Below are 26,589 nucleotides of genomic sequence, written 5' to 3' on the forward strand. Positions count from 1 at the left end.
CTTTGTTTTCAGAATTAACTCTGAATCACATGTATCGGCAGCCGGGGGCTTTTAACCCACAAACGGACAAAAAGCCCTTCGCACTCAGTAACTGTATTGTTTATAGTAAAAAAGAAAAAAAAAGTACATGCTGCTAGTTTTACCTAATAAAAACGAATTGAAGTTTCTGAGACCAGAAAAAATCACCAGCGGCAGGGGCGCCTGGGTGGCTCAGTGGGTTGAGCCGCTGCCTGCGGCTCAGGTCATGATCCCAGCGTCCTGGGATCGAGTCCCACATCGGGCTCCTTGCTCGGCAGGGAGCCAGACTGCTTCTCCCTCTGCCTCTGCCTGCCATTCTGTCTGCCTGTGCTCGCTCTCCCCCTCCCCTCTCTCTGATAAATAAATAAAAAAATCTTGAAAGAAAGAAAGAAAGAAAAAAAAAATCACCAGCGGTCTCCGGTCTCCTAGGAGACGGAGTCTGACGTCACTCGGGCACTGCGCATGCCCTTCGCCTCCCTGGCGCTGGCGGGCGCAGTGCGCATGCTCGCGCCCGGGTCAGCGGGTCGGCGCGTTTGACTGGCTGCGAGGCGTCGGCCGCTCGCGGTCAATGGCGCGGGTGGCGGGAAAGTTGAGTACCCGGTTCGCCCAGGCTTCGGGGCGATGTGCAGTGACTTCCGCAGGGCCGAGTCTGGGACGCAGGTGAGGGCCGCCGGGTCTGGGACGGCGGAGGCGGGGTGGGGCCCGGGCCGGGGGCGCGCGGGGCCCTCGGCGGAGGGAAGGCGGCCCCGGCCCGCCTGAGGCCCCGGCGCCGGCCCGCGGCCCTGGGAGACCCGGCGAGGGCGTGCGTGGGCTGCCTGGCGCGGCGGGCGGAGGCGGAGGCGGAGGCGGAGGGAGGCGCTCGCGTCGCCCGGCCGCTGTGCGCCTCCTGCGGTCCGCCCGCCGCGCGCGGCCGCGGCTGTCCCGGGCTCCCCGCGGTCGGGGTGGGGGCGGTCGGGGGCGGCGGAAGCGGGGCACGGCGGGGCCTGCTCCCGCCCGCCGGCCCCGCTCCCGCCCGCCCGCCCGCGTGCGTTCCCGGACGCGCCGGTGCTGCGAGGAGCGGCGCGGGCAGGTGCCAGCGCGGCCTGCGGGTGGGTCCCCGGTCGCGGGACGGGAACGAGGAGCCCAAGGAACGAAGAACCAGTGGCGGAGGCCGACGCGGAGGAACCGCGGCCTTGGGGGGCAGCGCGGGGCCCGGGTCAGGGGGAGCCGGGGCGGAGGTTTTAGGGGCGGCGTGAGCTCGGTTTGGCAGGAGGGGGCGGCGGTCGCGGGGAGTAGCGGGCGACGTGGGTGTTGAGGAGCTGCGGGTGGCTCTGACGAGGGAGGGAGGGAGCCCCGAGAAGTGGGCGAGGTGGGGGAGAAGAATCTTTTCTACAGATGACGGTGGAGGGGAGACGCAGGCAGCCTGACATGGGGCTCCATCCCAGGGGCCGGCATCAGGACCGGGGCGCGAGGCAGACGCCAACCGACTGAGCCTCCTGGGCGCCCGGGAAGCCGTGCATGTCGCCTGTGAAGGGCTTTGCAGGTCCGGGCGCGCTCCGTCAGAACTGCGTAACCCTGCAGGCCTCGTGTGAAGACATCCGCAGAGAGGGGGACAAATCAGCATGACTGCGCTCAATAAAGCTTATTCTTAAACTTGCTGGATTTAACCTGCTGGCCAGTGTACCAACCCGTGCTAGAACCACTACAGTTAAAACCTTAGTCGTTTACATGATCGTTTGAAACCAGGGTCCAACAAACAGGTGACTTTTGCAGTCAGATCCAGCCTAGTATCTAACATCTGGGAGCCCTGGGACGCCTGGGTGGCTCGGTCAGTTAAGGGTCTGCTTTGGGCCCAGGTCCTGGGATCCAGCCCCACGTCAGGCTCTCTGCTCTGCGGGGAGCCTGCTTCTCCTTCTCCCTCCGCCACTTCCCCTGCTTGTGCTCGGTCTCTCTCCCTCTCTATTAAATAAATAAATAAAATCTTTCCAAAAAAGTGAAAAATGGGAGCCCAGCGCAGCCAAATCATGGAACAAGAAATTTAGCAACATATCCTTGACCTGCCATGTCTGCACGGAGACCCTTATCCAGATTGCTTGGCTCCCACTACTTTGAGTACAGAGGGTCTGAGGGGAGAGCAGGGAGCTGGGCAATAGGTGCTACTTTATTCTTTTTCCTTTTTGCTAACAAGACCGGCTAAGTGAAACTCGGAGTGTTTTGCAGGACTCTGGCTAGTGCTTAATTTGTTTGGACACAGTTTTCTTCCCTTGCATATTATGCTACAGAACTTTAGGGATTCTACTGGGAGGCTTCGTGTTGAGAACGGAAGTCTCAAGCGAGCCCAACAAACAAGTACTTTAAATTTTTAACTCGCTAGAATTACAACTTCAAAAAACAGCTAACCATTCCCATATTTTGTGAGTAGTAGGGAAAAGACATTTCATACAGGGTCTTCCAAGAAAATAAAGTTGCAAAAAATATTTTCTTTTAACGTATTGTAGAGATAGAACTATGGTAGGACAAGTAGCACGTGTAAAACTTAATAATGAACCCTGCAATTAAAGACCAGCATTTGACTACAGTTTACAGTATAATAACCTGTTTTTTTTTACCTACTGTTAATCTTTATTCTTTTACCCTGTTTATTCTTCTTATCACACCTGACATTTTATATCGATTTAAAGGTCATGAGAGCAGACTTTGTTGTCTGTTGAGTTTACTCCTTTAGTCCCGGTGTTTAGAACAGTATTTAGCCCACAGTTAGCACTCAATAATTGTTACTTTAGTAGATAAATTGATATCTTTCTCCTCTTCCCTCTCCCTTCGTTCTGCCTTGCTTCGTGTGTCATCAAAACAAAAACAAAAACAGGGGCGCCTGGGTGGCTCAGTTGGTTAAGCAGCTGCCTTCGGCTCAGGTCATGATCCCAGGGTCCTGGGATCGAGTCCCGCATCGGGCTCCTTGCTCGGCAGGGAGCCTGCTTCTGCCTCTGCCTCTGCCTGCCTCTTTGTCTGCCTGTGCTCACTCTCTCCCTCTGTCTCTGGCAAATAAATAAATAAAATCTTTAAAAAACAAACAAAAAAAACAAACAGAAAAAACAAAACAAACAAACAAAAACAAAAAACTTCCCAGGAACTCCCTTAATTTTTCCTGTTGTCTCTGTTACGATTTCTAGTTTGTGCCCTTCATTGTCGGAGGACATGCTCTGTATGATTTCAGTTCTTCTAAATTTGAGGTTTGTTTTATGGGTCAGGATGTGATCTATCTTGATGGATGTCCCATGGGCACTTGAAAAAAACATGTATGCTGCTGCTGTTGGGTGCAGTGTTTTACATACATGAGTCAGATCTCTTTTGTCCTGATTTTCTGTGTGTTTAATTTTGTTTGTGACTCTTTCCTTTGCTGACAGGTGACTGTTAAGGTCCCAGATATCATTGTGGGCTTGTCTATTTCTCGTTTCACCTATATTAGTTTTGCTTCATATGTTACACGTTGAGGATCGTCTGTCTTTTGGGTGGAATGATACTTTTATTATTCATTCTGTAAAGTCCCCCTTTGTCTCTAGCAACTTTCTTCCCTCTCAAGTCTGCTTTATCAGATATTAATACTGCAATTCCTCCGTTTTCATGAAGTCTGTCTTGATAACATATGCACAGGTTTTCTCTGAATTTCCTCCTTAAAATAGAGTAAATATTTTTGTTTCTAAGAAGCTGCAATTTCGAGGGCACCTGGGTGCCTGAGTTGGTTGAACAACTGCCTTTGGCTCAGGTCATGATCCTGGAGTCCCCGGAAGGGTTCCACATTTGGCTCCCTGCTCACTGGAGTCTGCTTCTCCCTCTGACCCTCCCCCACTTCATGCTGTCTCTCACTGTCTCTCAAATAAATAAAAATCTTTAATAAAATAAAAGAACAGAAACTGCAATTTCGAGGTGGGTGGCTCAGTCAATGAAACATCTGACTCTTGGTTTTGGCTCAGGTCACGATCGTGAGATGGGCGGTACTGAAGACGGCCTACCCCCCACCCTGCACTCCATGGGCAGCTGGGAGTCAGCTTGAGGTTCTTTCTCCCTCCCTCACTGCTCCTCCCCGAGCGTGGGCACTCGAGCATGGGCTCAGCCTAAGTACAAACATACATACGTACATAAAATCTTTAAAAAAAAAAAAAAAGTACAGGGACGCCTGGGTGGCTCAGTTGGTTGGGCAGCTGCCTTCGGCTCAGGTCATGGTCCCAGCGTCCTGGGATCGAGTCCCACATCGGGCTCCTTGCTCAGCAGGGAGCCTGCCTCTCCCTCTGTCTCTGCCTGCCATTCTGTCTGCCTGTGCTCTCTCTCTCCCCCTCTCTCTCTGATAAATAAATAAAATCTTAAAAAAAAAAGTACAATTTCTCCATTTACGATATGGATTTCTTCCATCCCATTCCTCAAGTTGCTTACTGCTACAGATATCCCCACTCCTATAGTCATTTTTCTGTCTTCTGTTTTTTCTTTTTTTTTTTTTTTAATTTTGTCAGTGCAAGGAGCCTGGTGCAGGCCTTGATCCCAGTACCCTTAGCCGACTGGGTCACTCAGGAGTCCCAGTTTTCTGCATCTTTAATCTTCATTTTCACTGATAATTTCCATTGGTATGCTAACATAAAGCAATAAACAGGAAGCAGAAAACCTCCATAGGTGTCTCCCTCTCAGCCAGCCCCGTTCCTTTACTACTCAGCACAGCAGAGTCTGTGCTCTGGTCTGCACTTCCTAATCTCCCTCCCGTTCTCTAGCCCGTGGTGATTGGGCTCCGGTCTCCCACTAGACCACTAAAAGTTCTCGTAAGGTTATTAGCCAACCTGTGTTGCCAAATGCTCATTTCTGAGTGCTTTTAGACTAAAGTATAGGAACACGGCAGAATGTGTCCTCCCTGTAGGAAAGCCATTGTGGGGGAGGAAGGGGATGATCCATGGGTCCCTGCTCTTAACCCATGAGAAGCTCTTCCCTGGGGGAGGGGAATGAGAGGCTAGGAGAATATGCCAGAAGTGTTTCTCCGGCAGAGTTCCTCACATGCAAGGTGAGAAAAGTGTCCTGCCAACATTAAATTCCTGTAATATTGATTTTATGCTCTACTGTTTCTTTTTGGGACTGCGTTTATTTGATTTTTTTTAAAGATTTTATTCATTTATTTGAGAGCGCACGAGTGGGGACAGAGGGAGAGAATCTCAAGCAGACCCTGCACTGAGATTGGAGCCCAGCGTGGGGCTCGATCTCACGACCCCAAGATCATGATCTTAGCCGAAATCAAGAATTGGACACTTAAACAACTGAGCCACCTAGGGGTCCCTATATTTGTTTTATCTAAATGAAAATTTGAAGCAGTTTGGTATAACTTCCTAATGAAATCTGAAGAATGCATTTAATGGAATTACTCATTTGTGGGATATCATAAATTTAAAATTTAGTCCTTACAGATTCTGCTAGAAGTTAATACTTCTTACGCATCTTGAGAATGGCTAAAATCAGCAGCACAAAATACAACTGGTGTTGAACAACTGGTGTTGGCCAGGATGTGGCGAAGAAAGGAACCCTTGTGTATGTTGTGGGAATGCAAACTGGTGCAGCCACTATGGAAAACAGCTTAGAGGGTCCTCAAAAAAAAAAAAAAAAAAAATTAGAGCTGCCATACGATCTAGCCATTGCATTCCTGAGTATTTACCCAAAGAGTACAAGAGCACTAAGTCAGAGGGATTCCTGCACCCCATGTTTATAGCAGCATTATTTACAATAAAGATACTGAAGCAACCCAGATATCCAGAGACATGAATGGAGAAAGGAGAGGTGGTGTATACATCCAACAGAATGCTATTCAACCATAAAAAAGTGAAATCTTGCCAGTTGCAGTGACGTGGTTGGAGCTAGAGAGTACTGTGATAAGCGAGATAAGTCAGTCTGAGAAAGACAAATACCATGTAATTTCATTCATTTAAGAAATAGGGGCACCCGCGGGACGCCTGGGTGGCTCAGTTGGTTGGACAGCTGCCTTCCGCTCAGGTCATGATCTCGGAGTCCTGGGATCTAGTCCTGCATCGGGCTCCCAGCTCCACGGGGAGTCTGCTTCTCTCTCTGCCCTTCTCCTCACTCATGCTCTCTCTCCCTGTCTCTCTCTCAAATAAATAAATAAAATCTTTAAAAAAAAAAAAAAAAAGAAAGAAAGAAATAGGGGCACCCGGATGGCTCAGTCCATTAAGTGGCTGCCTTGGCTCAGGACATGATCCCGGAGTCCTGAGATGGAGCCCGCATCAGGCTCCTGCTCAGTGGAGAGCCTGCTTCTCCCTCTTTCTACCTGCCGCTCTGCCTGCTTGTGCTATCTCTCCGTCCAATAAATAAAACAAATTAAAAAAAAAAAGAATTTAAGAAATAAAACAAACAGGCATCGAGGTGGCTCAGTCGGTTAAGCATCTGACGCGGGCTCAGATCGTCCCAGAGTCGTGGGATCTAGTCCTGTATTGGGTTCCAGTCCTGTATTGGGTTCCCTGCTCAGCTGGGAGTCAGCTTGTCCTCTCTCCCTCCCCACCCCTGGCTCATGCTCTCTTTGTGTCAAATAAATAAAATCTTAAAAAAACAAAGGGAAAAAAATGAGAGAGACAAACCAAGACACAGACTCTTAACTTCAGGGAACAAACGGACTTAGAGAGGGGAGGAGAGCGGGGCAGGGTGGGGGTGGTGGGGATTAAGGAGTGCGCCTTCGATGAGCACGGCACGCGGCGGTGTATGGAAGTGTTAATTTCTGTATTGTACACCTGAACCCAATACAACACTAACTGGAATTAAACCAGTTAGTAATAACTAACTAGAATTAAAAACTTAAAAAAGAGAAATTCATGCTGCTTAAATTGTCAGATATATATGTAATAGCTTTTGGGGGTGGTGCATGGCAGAGGGGGAAGCAGGCTTCCCGCTGAGTGGAGAGCCTGATGTGAGGCTTGATCCCAGGACTCTGGGATCCTGACCTGAGCCAAAGGCAGATGCTTAGCAACTGAGCCACCCAGTTGCTCCATATGTGGGGTAGTTTTTGCTTTAGTTATATGTATCTATTTTTCCTTTTCCTCTTACAGGATGATTGCTTTTATAAAAGCATTAGCTTTTCTTCCAGCTTGATTGAAGGGCCAGGCCTAGTACTCTGCCCTGAAGGACAGTTGAATTTTCAAAGTGGCAGAGGAGCCTAATTTCCCATCTTCACATGGAATTTATGGAACTACCATAAGATGCAGATTTTGTATCAGCCACACACATACTCCTCTAGCTGCTGCTTTCCCTTGCTTCCTTATTCCAACTCCTCTCTTTCATTTCTTGTGTTATAGTTACACATTTTTGCCTGAATTTCCTCTACTACTATGAGTAGTAAAACTAAGAATTGTATTTATTTTATAGCTGGGAAATCCAGGTCTATTATGGGCAGAGATGGGAATATTTGGTTCAGAATGTTTGCTTCTTTAGGTAGGTTTTTGTTTTTGTTTTTATTTTTTTTTTTAAGATTTTGTTTATGTGGGGCACCTGGGTGGCTCAGTGGGTTAAAGCCTCAGCCTTCAGCTCAGGTCATGATCCCAGGGTCCTGGGGGCTCTCTGCTCAGCAGGGAGCCTGCTTCCTTTCCTCTCTCTCTGCCTGCCTCCCTGTCTACTAGTGATCTTTCTCTGTCAAATAAATAAAATCTTAAAAAAAAAAAAGAAAAGATTTTGTTTATGTATTTGAGAGAGAAAGCATAAACTGAGAGGAGAGACTGAGGGAGAAGCTGAGCTTCATCCCAGGACCCTGGGATCGTGGTCTGAGCCAAAGGCAGATGGCTAACTGACTGAAGCACCCAGGAGCCCTTTTAGGTAGCCTTTTTTTTTTTTTTTTTTTTAAGATTTTATTTATTTATTTGAGAGAGATCACAAGTAGGCAGAGAGGCAGGCAGAGAGAGAGGAGGAAGCAGGCTCCCTGTTGAGCAGAAAGCCAGATGTGGGCCCAATCCCAGGACCCTGAGATCATGACCTGAGCCGAAGGCAGAGGCTTAACCTACTGAGCCACCCGATGCACCTTAGGTAGCCTTTTATACTGAACCGGTTTGGAACCCTACTACTGGGGTCTATCTGCAGACAAATTTATTTACAGAAGGTCAGGGGAAATGAGCCTTTATCTAAATGAGCTGTGTGTGTGTATTTACCTTAATGCCATTAATTTCTAATTAGTTTGCTCTCTATATTCTTCTTTCTGCTCTTGTGTAAGCTTTTCCACAACTGAATGGTCTTTAAAAACATCTGTATGGTAGGTATTCTGCTTACTAGATAGGTACTGCTTACTAGGTATTGAAGGTATATGATGGTATTGGAAATGGACTTATGTTAGTATAAAGAACTTCGAGGACATGAATACTCATGGACTTTAGTTTGGTATAAGTTTGCATACTGTTTAAACATGAAAATGGAAATAGTGTGAGGTCACTTACACTCTCCATCCTTCCCAAGCCTGCCTACCTATGCCTTGTTTACCTTTTAATATAGGCAGCCGCTGAGTTTCTGCCAGACAAAAGCATTTTGGAGTCTGTTGTGAGCCAAAATAGGTGCTTTTCCTTTTGAGCTTTTATATCCAGATGAGGAGATAGGCTGGTAGTGTGCTAAAGTATAGCAGTAGTAGTTTCGTGGAAGGAGGCGGCCTTGAAGAATGTATGTTATTATCATTTGTTTAATGGTCTTGGCCTTAGAAATTTAAAAGAGAATAGGCAAAGGATGTTCCCTGTAGGAAGAAAAACATTTCTCTATCAGTGCACATTTTGTATGTATATAAAAGAACTAAATGCCTAATCTCTTGTTCAAAATTAAGGGTGCCTCCCACAAATTAGAACTGACCGGAAGACTGAAGAGAAAGGCTGGCAAGCGCAGCCTGATGTTAGAAGGGGATTTCCTGACTGATCCTGTCTCAGGGTAGCCTCAAGATAATGAATCTTCTCAACCCCACCACCCTTGAGACCAGCTTTTCTAGCCCTGGAGGTTGGGAGTGCTGCTGTGGGACCACCCAAGAGGAGAATGTCTAATGGCTGTGTGTCAGAGTCCCGTGCTCCTGGGCAGGTCAGGGGCGTTATGCCCTAAGGGTGTACTTAAGGGTGTGGTTAAACAAAAGGAAAGAATGTTGGGAGGGGTGGTGTGCTCCAGGAGGTCCCAGGTCACTGATTGGGCCTGGGGGAAGATTTGTCCCAGATGGCGTTAGGTTCCCCCACCTTCCCAGCACCCTGCCTGTATTTCTTCTGCAGCAGCCACTGTACTGTATTGCATTTTTGTAAACTTTTTCTTTGAAGACAGGAACTGTGTCTGCTACATCTGTGTATCCCCACGTTGACTTGGCCGAGATGGTTACCAGTGGCTGGCTGTGCAGAGAGGATTACCCCCTTTGTAGGTTATATTGTTATGGTAATAACGCTGCCATTGAAAACATAGAGGGCTCCTTGTTGCCGTTGAGGGGAGTGTTAACAGATGGTTGAAAGAGGTCAGGTAATAGCCTAGACAGGATCTCGGGTCAGCTTAGTAGATCCAGAAACTATTTTTTCTCTCTACTCAGATTTTATTAGACTCCGTGATACTGAATCTGAGGCACTGGAGCCCAGCGGTCCTCCAGCCTTCGGGAGCCAGAAGAGATCTCTTAAGTCTCGGCTCTGGCATCTACTAGGTTTCTCATCTGAAAAATAGAATGACAACAAATAGTTACTATAACAATTAAAAGAGATAATGTATATAAATTAGGTACTGCAGATACCATAGTAAGCACAAATAGTAGCTATTAGTTGATGACTTTGTTAAAATAATAAAACCTAGAAGATACTGATTTACAAACCAAATGTCAAATCTGTTAATTAACAATATTAGTGAAACTGCCAAATAGACTAAAATTGTTGTGTCCACTTTGCCTTCTTTTCTAAATAGGAAATATGGCCTCAGAAAGATTGCAGAGAGAATCAAGAGAAATCCATCACCAAGCTGTGATTGCCGAGTGTGTTAATCTTCCCTAAAAGGATTGAACTGTCTTGTCTAACAACTTACTGGGGTTCCTTTTACCCTGGACACTTTGGACTCTTTTTTGTCCTTCAGAAACTCCAGATTGATTATACCTGGCTTCTTTTAATTAATTCCTTAAATCTGGACATGATTAATTTTAATTTCTGTAATAGTTTATGTTAGATTTTTAGGGTATTTTCCTTTTTTTAAAAGTTTATTTATTTGAAAGAACCAGACTCTGCTTTGGCATTGTAAACATTTTGAGTATTAGTGGGAAGTTTTCATCCTTGAAGATTTTTTAATAATGATGGAAAATTAGATGCAAACTGGCTAACTTAGCCAATTGGGTAAGAGGAGTTATACCATCTCTGTCCAAGTGTCCTGCCAATATAAAGCTTTCTTGAATCCTTTCCTATCAGGAATTCTCACAGTGGAGAATTCTGAAATATTTTGAGGGGTGACGATAAGAGTAAACAATTGGAGTAATTTCCTAAGTTAGCTATTCTGATGAGAATAGTTATTTGTATACATGCTTCTTAAAACTTTTTTTTTAAGATTTTATTTATTTATTTGACAGAGACACAGGGAGAGAGAGGGAACACAAGCAGGGGGAGCGGGAGAGGGAAAAGCAGGCTCCCTCCTCGCGGAGCAGGGAGCCTGATGTGGGCCTTGATCCCAGGACCCTGGATCACAACCTGAGCCAAAGGCAGCCGCCTAACAACCGAACCATCCAGGCTCCCTTTTTAAAACATTTTAAAGTCATTTTATGTGTTTCATCTTGTTCATGAAAGTTTCTGTCTTGTCTTTCAAGCTGGACTCACCATCTAACTCAGTGGTTCTCAATTTTTGGCTTTAGGAATGCATTACACATGTAAAAATTATTGAGGATTTCAAAGAGCTTTTGTGCATTTTTTTTTGTGGGTTTTTTTTTTTTGGTAGAATAGTTACAACGTTATATTATATTGAGGTGTACATCATAATGGTTTGATACTTGTTTATGTTGCAAAATGATCACAATAAGTGCAATAAGTGCAGTTAATGTCTGTCACCAAAAGAGCTTTTGTTTATGTGGGTTTTATCTGTCAGCGAAACTGAGAAATTTATCTATCTATTTATTGAATAGTAGAAGCGAAAAAGTTTATTAAAGCGAAAATATAGGGTGCCTGGGTGGCTCAGTGGGTTAAGCCTCTGCCTTCGGCTCAGGTCATGGTCCCAGGGTCCTGGGATGGAGTTCCGCATCGGACTGTCTGCTCAGCGGGGAGCCTGCTTCCTCTCTCTCTGCCTGCCTCTCTGCCTACTTGTGACTTCACAGATGTTATTCCAATACAATGCTTGTGTTCTTACTGAGCCACCCAGGCACCCCTTTATCTTCTTTTAGTAAATCTTTAAAAAAAAAAAATAAAGAAAGAATTAAAGCGAAAATATACTCTTGAGAGATCTCCGGAGCAGGTGGGCTCTGGAGAGAGAGCTGAGGGGAGAAATTTAGAATTTTAAATATTTGCATTCATATACAAGTGACAGTTATAAACTCTTTGAGTATTGTAAGTATTTTAATGAAAAATAGCTATATTTCCCTAAACAAAAAATATGAGGAGTGACACTCTTTCACATATTTGCAGATCTCGTTTTAGTGTCCGGTTGAAGAGAATTTGACTGGGATCCCCTCTCTTCTGCATCCAGTCTGTGACTTTATGTTGTTCTGGTTGAAGTACGCTAAGACTCTTATCATGTTATTGTGCTTCAACCAGAACAACTTAAAGTACTGCCAATGTATAGTTGGAAAAAGGAGTATTTGAAGGTCTTTTTAGATAATTGTGGGTTTACTTCTTTGATTCTGGACCAAAACGTGACAAGATACTAGTTTCCTAAAAGTTAATTGCAATGTAGAATATAAAATTATATCAGTGATTGATTTTTTTTTTTTAAGATTTTATTTAGTTATTTGACAGAGAGAGATCACAAGTAGGCAGAGAGGCAGGCAGGGGGCAGGGAAGCAGGCTCCCTGCTGAGCAGAGAGCCCAATACGGGGCTGGATTCCAGGAGCCTGAGATCATGACCTGAGCAGAAGGCAGTGGCTTAACCCACTGAGCCACCCAGGCGTCCCGTGAAAAAATTTTTTTTTTTTTTAAATACGTTAAAACCATTGATTGGTCTTACACTTGGAGTGAATCTTTTACCCAGGACTGGTTTAACATGCATTAGTCATTTGGAAATAATGGTTCACTGAATTACATAGATCTTTCAAGAATTGGCGTGTTTGTTAAATAATTATTTTTTAAAATCACATTCATTAAAACATTGATGTCTTCCCCATAAAGGATCTTAAGTTTCGTGAAGCTATCAAGGTCACAGTGGAGGGTGAGTTTTCTAAAATTCAAATGTTACCACTGGCAACAAATACGGTCAGTTTTCTTGAAGTGATAAGCTTACTTTCTTCATTTTAATAAAATGTCTACCAAATACCAAAGTCTGTATAATCAAAGTTTCTTTTAGTTGTTCTTTCAAAATAAAGGGTAGGCTATGAAAAAAGCATCCAACTCAAATAATCAGCACAAGTGCTTTTCCTAGAGGGAAAAAAAAAAAGATTGTATTTAATTTGGGAGCAGAAGTCCTTCATCTGTGTGTGAAATTGGGGACGTCCCCAGGAGCAGACTTTACCAAGTTCCGGATCCCTAAGACTACACTCAGTTCTGATACTATTTGCAAGTTGCGGGGCGTGGGGACCCTGGGGGACACCTTGAGGTATAGCAATCCCGTAGAAGGACTCACAGAACTCATTGAAAGTGGTTGTGTTCATGGTTACAGTTTACTGCAGGGAAAGGATGCAGTCTTAAAGACAGCCACAGGAGGAGGTGTCAGAGTCCGGGAGAACTCCAAATGCAGACCTTCCAGTCGTCCTCTCCTGGTGGAATTGTGGAGGGTGCTCAGTTCTCCCCGCAACAGTGTGTGACAGTCTGCTAACTGCAGAAGCTCCCCTGAACTTGGTGTCCAGAGTCTTCCTGGGGCTCATTTTATACCATCAGTATTTGATATGTAAACAAATAAGGAAGTGTTTTCTGAATGAATGAACACAATTTTCCTCCTAACTTGTATTTCCTATTTCATAATTTCCTCTAAATCCTCAAAATTAAATGGGTCTTTTTTATAGACGTTTGGAAAATGGTGTAAATGTAGATGTCTAAGATTTTATATTTTTAAGTAACGAGTTTTTCTTTTTTTTCTTTTGCTAGCTTCTTGCCCGACTTGAAGGTAGAAGTTCCTTGAAAGAAATAGAACCATGTCTGTTTGCTGATGAAGATTCATCTGTACTTGGTAAAAATCTCAAACCAATGTCACACATTAAGTCTTATAAAACAGGGTTTTTTTCTAACATATATTTATTTATATGTATGTACTTGTAGCAAACAGCTATATGGATTAACCTGTAAAATTAAAAAGTGAGAAATAGATCATGCTAGAACACTTTTAAGTCTTCATTATCTGTGTCAGAGGAGTTAAAATTTGGTTCTTCTTTGGTAAAATCTTCAGAATAAATATTGACCTCTCTTATCTCAACACAGTAGTTGAGGGAGTTTTGTCACTATAATTTATTTATTTTTTAATTCTTTAGAAGTTTGAGAGTCACAGGTAAGTCCTTAAGTACCCCATTGTCTGTTATTACTTCTGTGGAAGGGAAAAGACATGGCTGCCTGTTCCCCCAGCACTTTTACACTAGGGAAGACTTACAGAAGAGTACTACTGTGCTGGCATTGTTTCTCCTCGTTAGTGGAAGAGCTCTGTGGAGGTGTAATTCGCCCATTTAAGCATGCAGCTTCATGACTTGCATTTACATGTATGCAGCTGTCATCACAATTGATTTTAGAACATTTTCATCGCCCCAGAAGGAGAGCCTTGCCTCTTAGCAGTCACTTCCCATTTGCTCCCACATCCCTCAGCCCTGGGTGGTGACTGATCTACTTGATGACTCTAGACCAGCCTTGTCTGCATATTTCATGTAATCATACAATATGTGGTCTTCTGTGACTGGCTTCTGCTCCTTTGCATAACATTTCCAGCTTTTATACCGTGGCATGGCTCAGTAGTTCTGGTCTTTGTTGAGTGGATATACCATGCTTTCCCCGTTCATCAGTGATGGACATTTGGGTTTCTGCTTTTTGCTGGTATGGATTATGCTGCTGGGATGATTTGTGTACGAGCTTTTCTGTGATTCATGTGTTCGGTTCTCATGGGTAATACCTATGAGAGGGACTGTTAGCTTCATGCTGTGACTGGGCTTAACCTTTGGTGGTGCTGTGGGACTGTTGGGCCTAGCGGCTGCACATTTTACTTGCCACCAGAAGCGAGGCCTAGAATAGTACCAGTTTTCCCATATCCTGCAAACAACTGTCATTGTCTGTCTTTGATTCTAGCTTTCCTAGTGAGTATGAAATGATATCTCCTTGTGGTTTTGACTTACATTCTCTGGTGGCTAATGATATTAAGCATCTTTGCTTGTGCTTAATGGCAATTTCTATGTGTAATTTGGAGAATTGTCATATCTTTTGCTGTTTTAAAAAAATGGATTTTTTGTTGTTGAGTAGTAAGAGTCCTTTATATAATCTAGATACAACTCCCTTATCCAATACGGTTTGGAAATACTTTCTCCCACTGTGTGTTGTCTTCTTGTCTTGATGGTGCCTTGAGGCACAGAGTTACTAATTTTGATGAAGTCCAGTTTATCTGCTTTGTCTTTTATTGTTAATGTTTTTGGTATCATAGCTAGGCCATCGGCTAATCCATTCACGGTCAAGATTTACCACTTTGTTGTTATTACTGATTTCTGTTTTCATTCTTTTCCCATCAGAGAACATACTTCTCTGATTCAGTCTTTTTAATTGATTGAGGTTTGTTTTATTGCTGACCATATGATCTATCTTGAAGAATGTGTTCCATGTGCCCTTGAGAAGAATTTATTCTGCTATAGTTGGATTGAGTGTTTTCGTGATGTTTTGTAATAATTCTGGTTGATTATTAGCGTTAAGTCTCCTGTTCTTCTTGGTCTTCTGCCTAATTGTTCTATCCAGTATTGAAAATGGGTATTGAACTTCCCAATGATTACTATTGAATTGTGTATTTCTCCCTTTATTTCTCTGTTTTGCTTCATATATTCTGGGGCTTCATGCACTGTTGGGCACTTTCAAGTTTATAATTTTACCTTATTGATGGGTTGATTCATGTATCTTTATAAAGTGTCCTGCTTTGTCCCCTCACACCCATTAGGACGGTAACGGTAAAATGCAGAATAACAAGTGTTGTTGAGGTTGTAGAAAAATTCTGTACTGTTAATGTGATTGTAAAATGGTGGCGGTATGAAAAACAGTATGAAGGTTCCTCAAAAAATCAAAAATAGAGCTGCTGTATGATTGGGGCACCTGGGTGGTACGGTTAGTTAAGCATCCAACTCCTGATTTCTGCATAGGCCATGCTCCAGGTTGGGCTCTTGGTTTGGTGCAGACAGAGTCTGCTTAAGATTCTTTCTCTCCTTCTCCTTCTGGCCCTACCCCCACTGTGCTCACTCTTCACTCTCTCAAAATAAATCTTAAAAAAAAAAAAAAGAGGAACTGCCATATATATGATCCAACAATTCCGCTTCTGGGTAGATCTCCAGAAGAAGTGAAAGCAGAGTGTTGAAGAGATATTTGTAGTCCTTTGTTCATAATGGCATTACTCATAATAGCTAAGAGATGGGACCAACCCAGATGTGCGTTGACAGGTGAATGCATAAACAAAATGTGGTATATGCAAATGAGGAAACATTATTTAGCCTTAAAAAGGAAGGAAATCCTTGGGGCGCCTGGGTGGCTCAGTGGGTTAAGCCGCTGCCTTCGGCTCAGGTCATGATCTCAGGGTCCTGGGATCGAGTCCCGCGTCGGGCTCTCTGCTCAGCGGGGAGCCTGCTTCCCCCTCTCTCTCTCTCTGCCTGCCTCTCCGACTACTTGTGATTTCTCTCTGTCAAATAAATAAATAAAATCTTTAAAAAAAAAAAAAAGAAGAAGAAAGAAATCCTGTCATGCTACTACATGGATAAACATGGGGACATGCTAAGTGAAACGAACTAGTCACAAAAAGAATATTGTGATTTCACTTACATGAGGTTTCTAAAGCAGTCAAATTCATAGAAACAGGAATGATAGTTACCTGGCACTGAGGAGAAAAGGGAGAAGGGGAGTTGTTGTTTAATGGGGATAGAATTTCAGTTTTGCATGATGGAAGTTCTAGAGATGTTGTACAACAGTGTGACTGGAACTTTGAACTGTACACTTAGAAATGGTAACTTTTATGCCATCTTTTAGCACAATGGAAAACAAAAATGTCCCTCGTTTCTAGTAACAGTTGTCTCAAAGTATATTTTGTCTGATAAAAGTACAGCCACATCAGCTCTCTTTTGGTTACTATTTGCATGGCATATCTTTTCCTATTGTTTTGTTATCAGTCGGTCTGTGACTTGGTAAAGTGTGCCTGTCGTAGATAGCCTATAGTTGAATCGTGTGTTTTTATTCCATTCTGCCAATCTCTGCCTTTTGTTTGGACTGTTTAGTCCACTTACAGTTAATGAATTACTGATAAGATAGGGTTTATGACTGTCATTTTGCTTTTTATATAGACATCTTATATCTTTTTTCTTTCTCTATTCCTTCTTTACTCTCTTCTTTTGTGTTAAATATTTTCTAATGTACCATTTTGGGGGGGGGTGCAGAAGGAGAGGGAGAGAGAATCTTAAGCAGACTGCACACCCAGCACAGAGCCCCACCAGACACGGGCTTGATCTCACAACATTGAGATCATGACCGCAACAGAGATCAAGAGGCGAGAGTTAACCGATTGAGCCACCCAGGTGCTCCTAGTGTACCATTTTTATTCCTGGTCATTACTTTCACTTTTTAAAGTTGTGTGTCCCCGTTTCCCGCCCCCCACCCCGCCCGCCAAGGGGGAGTAGCAGAGGGAATGGGAAAAGCAGGTTCAGCAGGTTCCATGCATAGGAGCAGGGAGCCTGATGTGGGACTTGGGACTTGATCCTAGGATCCTGGGATCATGACCTGAGCTGAAGGCAGGCACTTCACTGACTGAGCCACCCAGGCGACCTTGAGTTATTTTCCTAATGGTTGCTCTGAGGATCACAATTAATATCTTAATTTAAAATAATCTGATTTGGATTAATATCATCTTAATTTCCATATTTTATAAATACTTTGCTACTGGGCAACTCCATTTCTTCCTTCTTCCTTTGTGCTGTTATAAGTTATATATCTATGCATCATATATCCATAAACACTTCTAAAATTGTGACTTAATGCAAGAAATTAAAAACCCATTACAGCAAAGAAATTAAAATGGATTGGGGTGCCTGGGTGGCTTAGTAGGTTAAGCCTCTGCCTTTGGCTCAGGTCATGATCTCAGGGTTCTGGGATCTGCCTGGCATCAGGCTCTCTGCTCAGTGGGGAACCTGCTTACTCCTCTCTCTCTGCCCACCTCTCTGCCTATTTGTGATCGATTTCTCTCTGTCAAATAAATAAAATCTTAAAAAAAATAATATGTATTATAACAAAGAAATAAGTAAAAAAATATTCAGTTCATTTGTTTAGGTCAGATAAGTGAAAAAAATTACAAATATAAAACATATACTGTCTTTCATATTTACCTATGTAGTTGCATTTACCTGTGGTTTTTATTAACTCTTGGGTTCAAGTAACTATCTGCTATCCTTTCATTCAGCCTAGAATATTCCCTTTACTATTTTTTTATAGAGCAGATCTGTTAGCAAACAATTTTCTAAACTATCAATAATAAAGACAACTTTTGACCAAACATGTTAGACAAAAGATTGAACTTTCTACTCTATCAGAAAGGATATTGTAAATTTGGACCTTATAAAACTGACAGGAAAACATGGGTCAGAGCACCGTTTATCCACTTGGATGTTGTATTTGTAGAATTTTGAAAAACACCATAGTGCTCAGTCACTAACAAAAATGTTTACTTAGTTTGGATTAACACCATCTTAATTTCAATATTTTATAAATACTGTAGGTATTTTAGCTGTAAAACTAGTTAGATGAGCGCCCGCTGGAGCAGTAGCAGACCCAAGACTGGCATTACAAGGATTGTTTGTCAACAACAGTTTATCAGGAACTGTATGGGGAAGTTCACAGTTAGGGATTATAGAAAGCTCTACTCCATTGTAAACATTTCTAAATGCTTTTTCATAGTAGTTACTGAGTACTATGTACTATACCATATACAGTAGTGCATACCAACTCATTACCTCTTCCGTATGATTGTAATCTGCAAATTCAACATATTGTTATACAATTAGTAGGTTGGTACCAAGATGGTGTATTTTTTGGCTTTTCTTTTTTATCCTTATTTTGAAGGATCTTCAGATTCATAAACTCACTCTGACAATCTGTTACCCAGATCCCTTACAGCATTCTATTTGTGAGAGCAACTATGAAGGCCAAACCATCCAGATTTTCTGATTTAGCTTAATTTGTCAAGTGCCAAACTGTAGAGGTGTGTGTGTGTGTGTGTGTGTGTGTGTGTGTGTGTGTTTAGCGGTGAGAGGTTTGGGTTTTTTTGTTTTTGTTTTTTTGTGGTTTTTTTTTTTTTTTACTCCCAAGTTGCATACTCAATACCTTGAATGGACAAGGGTATGATTTCTTTTCCAACAGGTCTCAGAAACATTTGAGATAGTGACTTCAAAAACAGCTAAAAGGACTATGCCCCTCTGTAGAACATCATGCTTGAATATGATTTTTGATGTGATGATTAGACAGTAAATGTTTATAAAATCAACAAAACTGACTTCATCATTAAACATATTTATAGGGAATCTGCGACTGTGATGATAATATTTATGTGTAATTTGTAAGTTTGCACATTTTATTTCCCCAGTTGTTACAAATGACCTTTTTACTGCTTTGCTATTAATCTGTAAAAGGAAAAGAGTGTTTTCATATACCCCTTAATAATCTCCTAACCAAGGATTTCACCTTAAGCTTTGCCTCATCTCAATCTTGTCAAAGCAAGAATCTAAGGAATCCATATACTTAACGTCATCTGTTTCTTAGTAATGTATGAATTTAGCCAACCTTGATAAACCATGTAACAAGTGCTCTCTAAGACTTTGTTGAGTTACGCTGAAAGATGTTTATGAGCACCACCTTCTCTCCAAGAAAATACTTGGCTAGATTTTCATTTTTTTCCTATTCTGAGGATTCCAGAAATACCCACAGACAGCTCCCACCTACCCTCTGGCCAGTGGAGTCGCTTCCCTTTTACTTGAGAATATGCTGCCTTTCTCCTACCTTCGGTTGTCTTCATTGGACTTCAGCCTCATGAAACTGCTGTTGAATATTACTTTTTAAATGAATGTAAACCATCATATTTCCCCCTAATTCTTTGTGTGCCCCCTGCCTTCCCCGCAGCCTAATCCTTGGAAGAACGCTCAGTGCTCCCTGGAGAGCCCTCCCATCTCTTTTCTGAGCATCTGATTTTGAAGTTTGCTTCATAAAATAATACATACATTAAATGTGGTTTTGCAAACTACACATTTACTGGTGCAAGGTAACTATCCAGGACCAGTTCGGGGATCTGTTCACAAACTCTCCTCTGCCGCTTTTTTACTTTTAGAAATGTTGTGCTTCATTTAATGTTATTTAGTACTCTTTCATTTTCTTGAAACCTTTTGTGCTCTGTGTCATTTTCCTCCTCTGATTTTTATATTAAATTCATGTTTTATGTCTTCATGCCGACTCCTCTAACGTGGATGTGTCTCGAGAGTTGTGTTTTTGGCCTCTATTCCTAATGTTTTGTTCACTCTCACCCACCAGATTGAGCTTTCTGTTCTCTGTTGCTTTGTAGCTTATTCTCAGATCATTATGTCTACACTCTTATTACTGTCTTGAATCTCAAATCCCTAGGGGTTGTAGGACATTTTTATTTTGTGACACCTACCTAACATAGCATTTTGAAAGCTAAATTCTTGTTAGGATATTTATGTGATTACGTGAATTAAAAATTCCTGCTTTCCTTATGTGTTTGATGTATGGGTACTTCCAACCCTGTCTCTGAGAAGAACCTTTACATACGTCACTACCTTACCCCTGAACATGGGCAGGCCCGAAGACCTGACCGAGACGAAGTGTCCACACTCACTGGGCCAGGGGCCGAGTACTGGGCACTCTGGAACAGAACTCCTGTTCCTGCTTGTCTCCTGTGTTGGTCTCTCGTTTCCAGCCTTGGTCCTGGGCCTTTACATCCGCAGGACTCTGGTGACCAGTGCCACACTCCTCCTGGGATTCCCTGCCAACTTTTGCTTCCTTTCAAAATGCCGTGTTCCAGAGCTCACTCTGGAGCATTAAGCCCTCACCAGATAGGGACTTACATTTTCATTTTTCAGATGTCTCTCAAGAAGTTCTCAAAAAGAAGGTAACCTAATGAAGTACATTCAAAAGGTACTCTGTGCTGGAAATAGAATAGTAGAGTCCCAACCTTAAAGTAGCGTGTAGGAAATAAGACGAAATAGCCGGAAATCGTACAGCTTGAGGGGCGCCTGGCTGGCTTGGTCTGTGGAGTGTGTGGCTCTTGATCTTAGGGTTGTAGTTTGAGCCCCATCTGGGGTGTAGAGATTAAGTAAAACTAAAAAATGGTTTAAAAATTACATAGCATGATAACAGCGATGATGAAACATGATCAAGTTTGCTTTCTTCGCTCCGAGTGTCGGTTATTAGGGTCAAATGAGCTATCATCAGGCTGTGCTTGCACCCATAAAGCACCGTAGAAAAGCTGGTTGCTGTTGATGAGCCTCATGGCCTTCTTTTCTGGGGAAGGGGGGAGGGTCTGGTGCCGTCTGCTGGTTGGTTTCCCCACTGTGTTCTCTGTGCATCCTCCAAACTATTTTGAGATTAGTCTTACTAAACTATGTTTTCAGCTTTCCTTCTCTACCATTAATATCTGTTCTATGTTAATGTTTCTTTGAATGCATGTAGTTCACTCTCTGTAATATAGGGAAGTAAAAGACTTACTTGTGGGTAAGGGGAGGATTTCAGTTTAGCTTCTTAGTCAGCAGTAGGAGAGAGTAAACTGAACATCTGGCCTGAATAGTTACTTAGTTACTGTGTTAACTTCCAGCAAGAGTATCAGTGAACAATTGTTATTGTGAAAATAGTTTCACTTCTTGAGACTAGAATCTTTGGGGGGAGGGGTACAGGGAATCATTTTTATTTAATTTTTTTTTTTTTTTAAAGATTTTCTTTATCTATTTGACAGACAGAGGTCACAAGTAGGCAGAGAGGCAGGCAGAGAGAGAGGAAGGGAAGCAGACTCCCCGCTGATCAGAGAGCCAGATGTGGGGCTCGATCCCAGGACCCTGGGATCATGACCTGGGCCGAAGGCAGAGGCTTTAACCCTGAGCCACCCAGGTGCCCCTTTATTTAAATTTTTAATTGCATGTAAGATTATGGTAGAAACTGGTTGAAGTTTCATAGTACCTTAAATATGTTATAGTGGTAACGTGCTCTTTTTTTTTTACATTCTTTGTGAATGTTCTAATTTACAGTGGTTTGTTAGTAATAACAGGAAGTAAAGGAACTGGACTCCCACACTAGTAATTTGGTTGGGGCCTGAGAATCTGCATTCTGTTGCCAGTTGTGTGGTTCAGCCATAAATTAAATGGAAACAAACTAGCAAGAATTGGAAGGCCAGTGTTAGGAGTGGGTTTTGAAGAGCTCTGGAGGTAAGACAGTTTCCCCAGGTATTTAATTTGCGTTCTCCTGTATAGAAACCTATATAGAAAAATATTTGGAGTTCAGAGTAGTTTACTTCAGCTTATAATGCTGGGAAAATAATTTACAGTGCAGATGTCATTCTAGCAGGGCACAGCTTCAAGAAATTTATATAGTGGAGAATAACCGATAGCATTTTGGAAATTTGGAGGGCTATTACTGGCATTTAGGCCCAAGAGCTGAACATATGAAACTGCAGTGTCGAGAATAATGTTCCGCCTATAATGCCAGTTGCACCAAAAAACCCTAGTTAGGGATCGTTTCAGCCGCGTGTGACAGAAGTCCAACTCAGTGGCTTACCTGATAGAGGCTTATTTTCCTCACCTCACAAGTGGTGTAGACACAGGCCCTGCCTAGCTGGTGTGGGGTTCCACCATGTCATCAAAGTCCTGGGCACCTCTTGTCTTCCTGCTCCACGATTCTTAGGGCCCACCCTCCTTCGGGTGTCCCTTTTCACTCACTGCCTCAGGATGGTTGCTTCCCCTGCAGAGCCGGGTGTGGCACAGCAGAACTGGCACCCGGATCAGGAAAGCAAAACTTAGAAACCCCCAACAGAGTCGTACTCATGTCTCCCTGGCTTGGGTGATCCCTGCTGACTCCTCCTTGCAAGGGATACTGAGAAAAATAGTTTTGTTTTGTTTTTTTAAAGAGTTTATTTGTTTGCCAGAGATAGAGGGTACACACAAGCAGGCAGAGAGGCAGGCAGAGGCAGCGGGAGAAGCAGGCTCCCTGCTGAGCAAGGAGCCCGATGCGGGACTTGATCCCAGAACCTTGGAATCATGGCCTGAGCCGAAGGCAGCGGCTTAACCAACTGAACCACCCAGGCGTCCCTGAAAAAAATAGTTTCTTAGCTCGGTGCACTGCCTTCTCCCGGCCCCGCTCCCACTCCCGGCACCCCGCCCAATAGAGGTTTTATACTTACGGACAGGAGGAGGATGTATAGTGGGTAATCAAGTAGCAGAGTGCTGTGTACCGTAGTGGTCGGTAGCTTCTTTCAGCACTTTATTCTTAGCTTCTCAGTTTCAGTGTGAGTGCATGTGGAGACTTCCTTGGGTGCCTTTCCACCTTGTCATTCTGTTTTTCACGTGTTCTTGATGCGAATTAGTAGCCAGCTCCTTTCTCAGAGGTGAAATTTAATGATTTAATTTCCTTCCTTACTTGTATTTGCTTATATGATCCATTTTCGCAAGTGGATTTAGAATTTTTCTTTCATATTCCAGTAAACGTCTTTTTACACACTGTTGCAGACTTTTCATTTTGTAGCCTACCGTTACTGTGCTGCTGCATTTTGACTGACATTTTTACATTTTACACAGGTGATATTCTTGAATTTCATGGTCCAGAGGGAACAGGAAAAACCGAAATGCTTTATCATTTAACAGCACGATGTATACTTCCAAAATCCGAAGGGGGACTGGAAGTGGAAGTCTTATTTATTGACACAGATTACCGCTTTGATATGCTCCGGCTGGTTACAATTCTCGAGCATAGACTCTCCCAGAGTTGTGAAGAAATGGTCAAACAGTGCCTGGGAAGGTTGTTTTTGGTGAGCTGCGTTAACAGCACCCAGCTGCTCCTCACGCTGTACTCGCTAGAAACCATGGTTTGTAGCCACCCTTCTCTCTGCCTTTTGATCTTGGATAGCCTGTCCGCCTTTTACTGGATAGACCGCGCCAATGGAGGAGACAGTGTTAACTTGCAGGAGTGCACCCTGAAGAAATGCGCTCAGTTCTTAGAGAAACTCGTGAGTGAGTATCGCTTAGTTCTTTTTGCAACAACACAAAGTCTAATGCAGAAAACCTCACACTGGACAGAAGGGCCTCCGCCTGCCTTTAACCATCCAGGTGAGGCAGATGTGGACTACAGACCCTATCTCTGTAAGGCATGGCAACGAGTAGTGAAGCATAGGATATTTTTCTCCAAACAGGAGGATTTTAAAACCAGCAACCAGTTTTCTTTAGTTTCACGTCATTTAAAAAGTAACAGTTCAAAAAAGCACGTTTTTATTATTGGAGAAAGTGGCATTGAGTTTTGTTGATATGTGTCATACAGTAGTGTTTTTCAGGATATCATGCAAAATCTAAAAAGTCTTTAATGGGCTAAAATGACTCAGTAATAAAGTTTTAAACTCTGAGAGAATTGATTTAAATGTTTCTACACAGAATGGATTTTTTTTTCCCCCCAGAATGGATTTCTTAAACTAGTACAGGAAAACTTTATTCTGTTCTTGGGATGTTGAAGATAAATCAAAGTGCTGATAATAATTAAACTGTATATTGAACTTGTTTTAAGACTAAGTAATCTACACATTGCGGCCTGAATAAAATGAACTTTTTTCTAACTTTGTGTCACATTTCTGGAATTTAGTTAAGTACTTAATTGTTTAGGAAAGTTTAAATGCATTTCTGACTTCTATGTAACTCCTTTCGGAAGCTGTGACTTTGGAAAATGTTTCTGCAGAGCTGTTATTTCTGCAAAGGGGATGAAAACAAGGAGCCTGCCCTTCTGCCTTTTACACCAAAGACTATGGAAAGCTAGAGCATTTTGATCGGAGTTAGAATGAGTCCAAGATGAAGTTGCATTCTGGTTGGGTCTCTGTACAATTTTTTTTAACACAGGGAAATAATATACCCATTCAAAGAATTCTATGAAGATTGTTTTTGACATTTTCATCTCCTCATTAAGTGATAAAGGCTAAAACTGTAGTAGAACTATAACTAGTATGTTCTTAGCCATTTAGAATAGCCCAGCCGTACCATGCAATGAGTCATTATTTCCAGCTGAGAGCTGGACAGGGCTCTGTGTACTCTGGCCAAGGAATGGCCAGAATGGGGAGCATGCACCTCGAGGGGTACACAAGGTAATGTATTGTGGAGAGGAAGAAAATCTCAACTTGTATTTTAATCAAAGAAAAGGTGAAATTGTATCGATATGTGATACTCAGATTGATGCTGGAGTACTCATCTGTCACATTCCTCTCTGAAGTATCCTGTTGGAAAGTGGAAAGAATTGACTGTGATGTTTTTGTGGGTGTGTTCATTTATATGTGACCAATTTAGTTAAAAACCAACTGTAGATTAACTGACAAAGATTCTTTTTAAGGGCTTAAAAGGGATCCTGCAAAGAAATTAAGATTGAAGTTAATATTCTTCTTGATGCAGGGACAACAGAGGTGGCCTCTGCTGTCTGTCCCCTCCCCGTGGCCCCTGTGCCGCCTCTAGCTCATCTGCAGTTTCCAAAACCTTGGGCCTTCTGGAGGTGCCCGCTGGCTGCCCGAGCTTCTGGGCTGCATGTGGTCCAGGCCGGCAGGCCTTCAGCAGTGAAGGGCAGGGTTTGGTGTGTGAACACGCCAGCTTCCTTACCCCTCCGGTGAGAGGACACTGAAGTTCTTCTCCCAGGGTGGCCCTGGTAGGATTGGTTCCCACTGCCTTCAGCAGCAGTCCGTGCGTCAGCACACTGCATCCTGCCTTCTGTCCTTCCCGCTCGCTGCACCGCAGGGGGCCTCTGGGACTGTTCTAATGAAGGCCAAGTCCTGGTGTAGGAGCTACTTCTGTTGTGGGTCGAGGGAGAACTCTCAGGAGACCATAAAAAGCTGTCAAACAATCAGTCCTCCTAGGCCCAGTATTTGCTCTTTAGCCACACTGTGAAATTTAAAATGGTAGTGGTCCCAGCGGCGACCCAGTCAAGTTTCGCTGGGTCCCATTTCTGTTATTCACATCTCACACCCGTATGCTCTCAACAGATCTGATTTTGCCACTAATAAACTTGAAAATATTTAAGAATATGACCTATTTTATCCCTAGTTCATCCTTTTTCACTTTGTAGTTTTGTGGGTTTTATTACAAGTTACATGTAAGTAACTTAGAAATATTTGTATGGTGGAGGAACATGTTCATTTCCCCCTGGATAATTGTGTGATCAGTAAGATTGAGAATCTCTTGGAGCCCCTGGGTGGCTCAGTTGGTTGAGCGTCTGTCTTGAGCTCAGGTCGTGATCCCCGAGTTCCAGGGGTCTCCACTACCTCCCACTCCCACCCGCTGCTGCGTTGGGCTCCCTGCTGAGCGGGGACCCCGCTCCCCACTCCACTTCCACCCGCCATGGGCATGTGCACACGCACGCACTCTCTCTCTTAAATAATAAAATCTTTAAAAAAATAAGATTGAAAATCTCTTTATTTGAAGATTTGAAAATCCCTACTCTAAGTTTTGTCTCTCTTTAGCTATTTGGAAAAGATAAGAAAATTCGGTACCTTCCCTTTTTTAGCTCTGGATACATGCATTACACGCATGTATGAAAAACTAAGCAGTTCTTAGCAGAATTCTCTCCTTGTTTCCATTTCTCCTCTATATAAATGAAGTATTAACTTAATGGACTGTTATCCACAGATTTATAACTTATTCTTCGGGAACATGATTAAAAAATAATGAACTTTTATATTAACTTAAATTATCAATTATATATTAATGTGTCAGACCAAAGAATTAGTTATCTTAAAAAGATTTGTTATCTGACATGTTGGAAGGAATTAAGAATCCTGGTTAATAAAAAATTCTTTTAAACTAAAAGTTACACCAATGAGATTTCTTGAACACTACAGAAAATTTAATACTTATAAGAAGAATGAGAGTTACAGGGAAAGAAATGGCACATTCTGTTGTGCAGATAGCAGATATGGGGGTGCTGGTTAGAACCAGAATAATGGAGTGAGGATTTACAAATCTTAGAGTGTTCCATTTACCTGTGGAAAAGGGAGTGAACTTCTTGGAATCATTGTGAG

The 26,589-nt window shown here is 42.9% G+C and overlaps 1 protein-coding gene across 1 annotated transcript; it reads left to right on the forward strand.

The window, feature by feature from the left end:
* The first annotated feature begins 403 nt into the window (after nucleotides 1-403).
* XRCC2 (X-ray repair cross complementing 2) lies at nucleotides 404-25,599 on the forward strand. Its single transcript, XM_004765997.3, has 3 exons — nucleotides 404-678; nucleotides 13,221-13,302; nucleotides 23,129-25,599. The coding sequence occupies exons 1-3, from the start codon at nucleotides 640-642 to the stop codon at nucleotides 23,848-23,850; spliced, it is 843 nt and encodes a 280-aa protein (XP_004766054.1). The 5' UTR covers nucleotides 404-639; the 3' UTR covers nucleotides 23,851-25,599.
* Nucleotides 25,600-26,589: the final 990 nt, after the last annotated feature.

The sequence above is a fragment of the Mustela putorius genome, unplaced genomic scaffold, assembly GCF_011764305.1.
Source record: "Mustela putorius furo isolate JIRA1106 unplaced genomic scaffold, ASM1176430v1.1 tig00000929_pilon_pilon_pilon, whole genome shotgun sequence".
NCBI classification, from domain to species: Eukaryota; Metazoa; Chordata; class Mammalia; order Carnivora; family Mustelidae; genus Mustela; species Mustela putorius.

Excerpts from the sequence above, each read along its gene's own strand:
- XRCC2 (XM_004765997.3), top strand. The coding sequence starts at position 640 with ATGTGCAGTGACTTCCGCAGGGCCGAGTCTGGGACGCAG. Across the intron at positions 679-13,220 it reads GGGCCGAGTCTGGGACGCAG|CTTCTTGCCCGACTTGAAGG; the intron begins GTGAGGGCCGCC and ends TTCTTTTGCTAG. Across the intron at positions 13,303-23,128 it reads TGAAGATTCATCTGTACTTG|GTGATATTCTTGAATTTCAT; the intron begins GTAAAAATCTCA and ends CATTTTACACAG.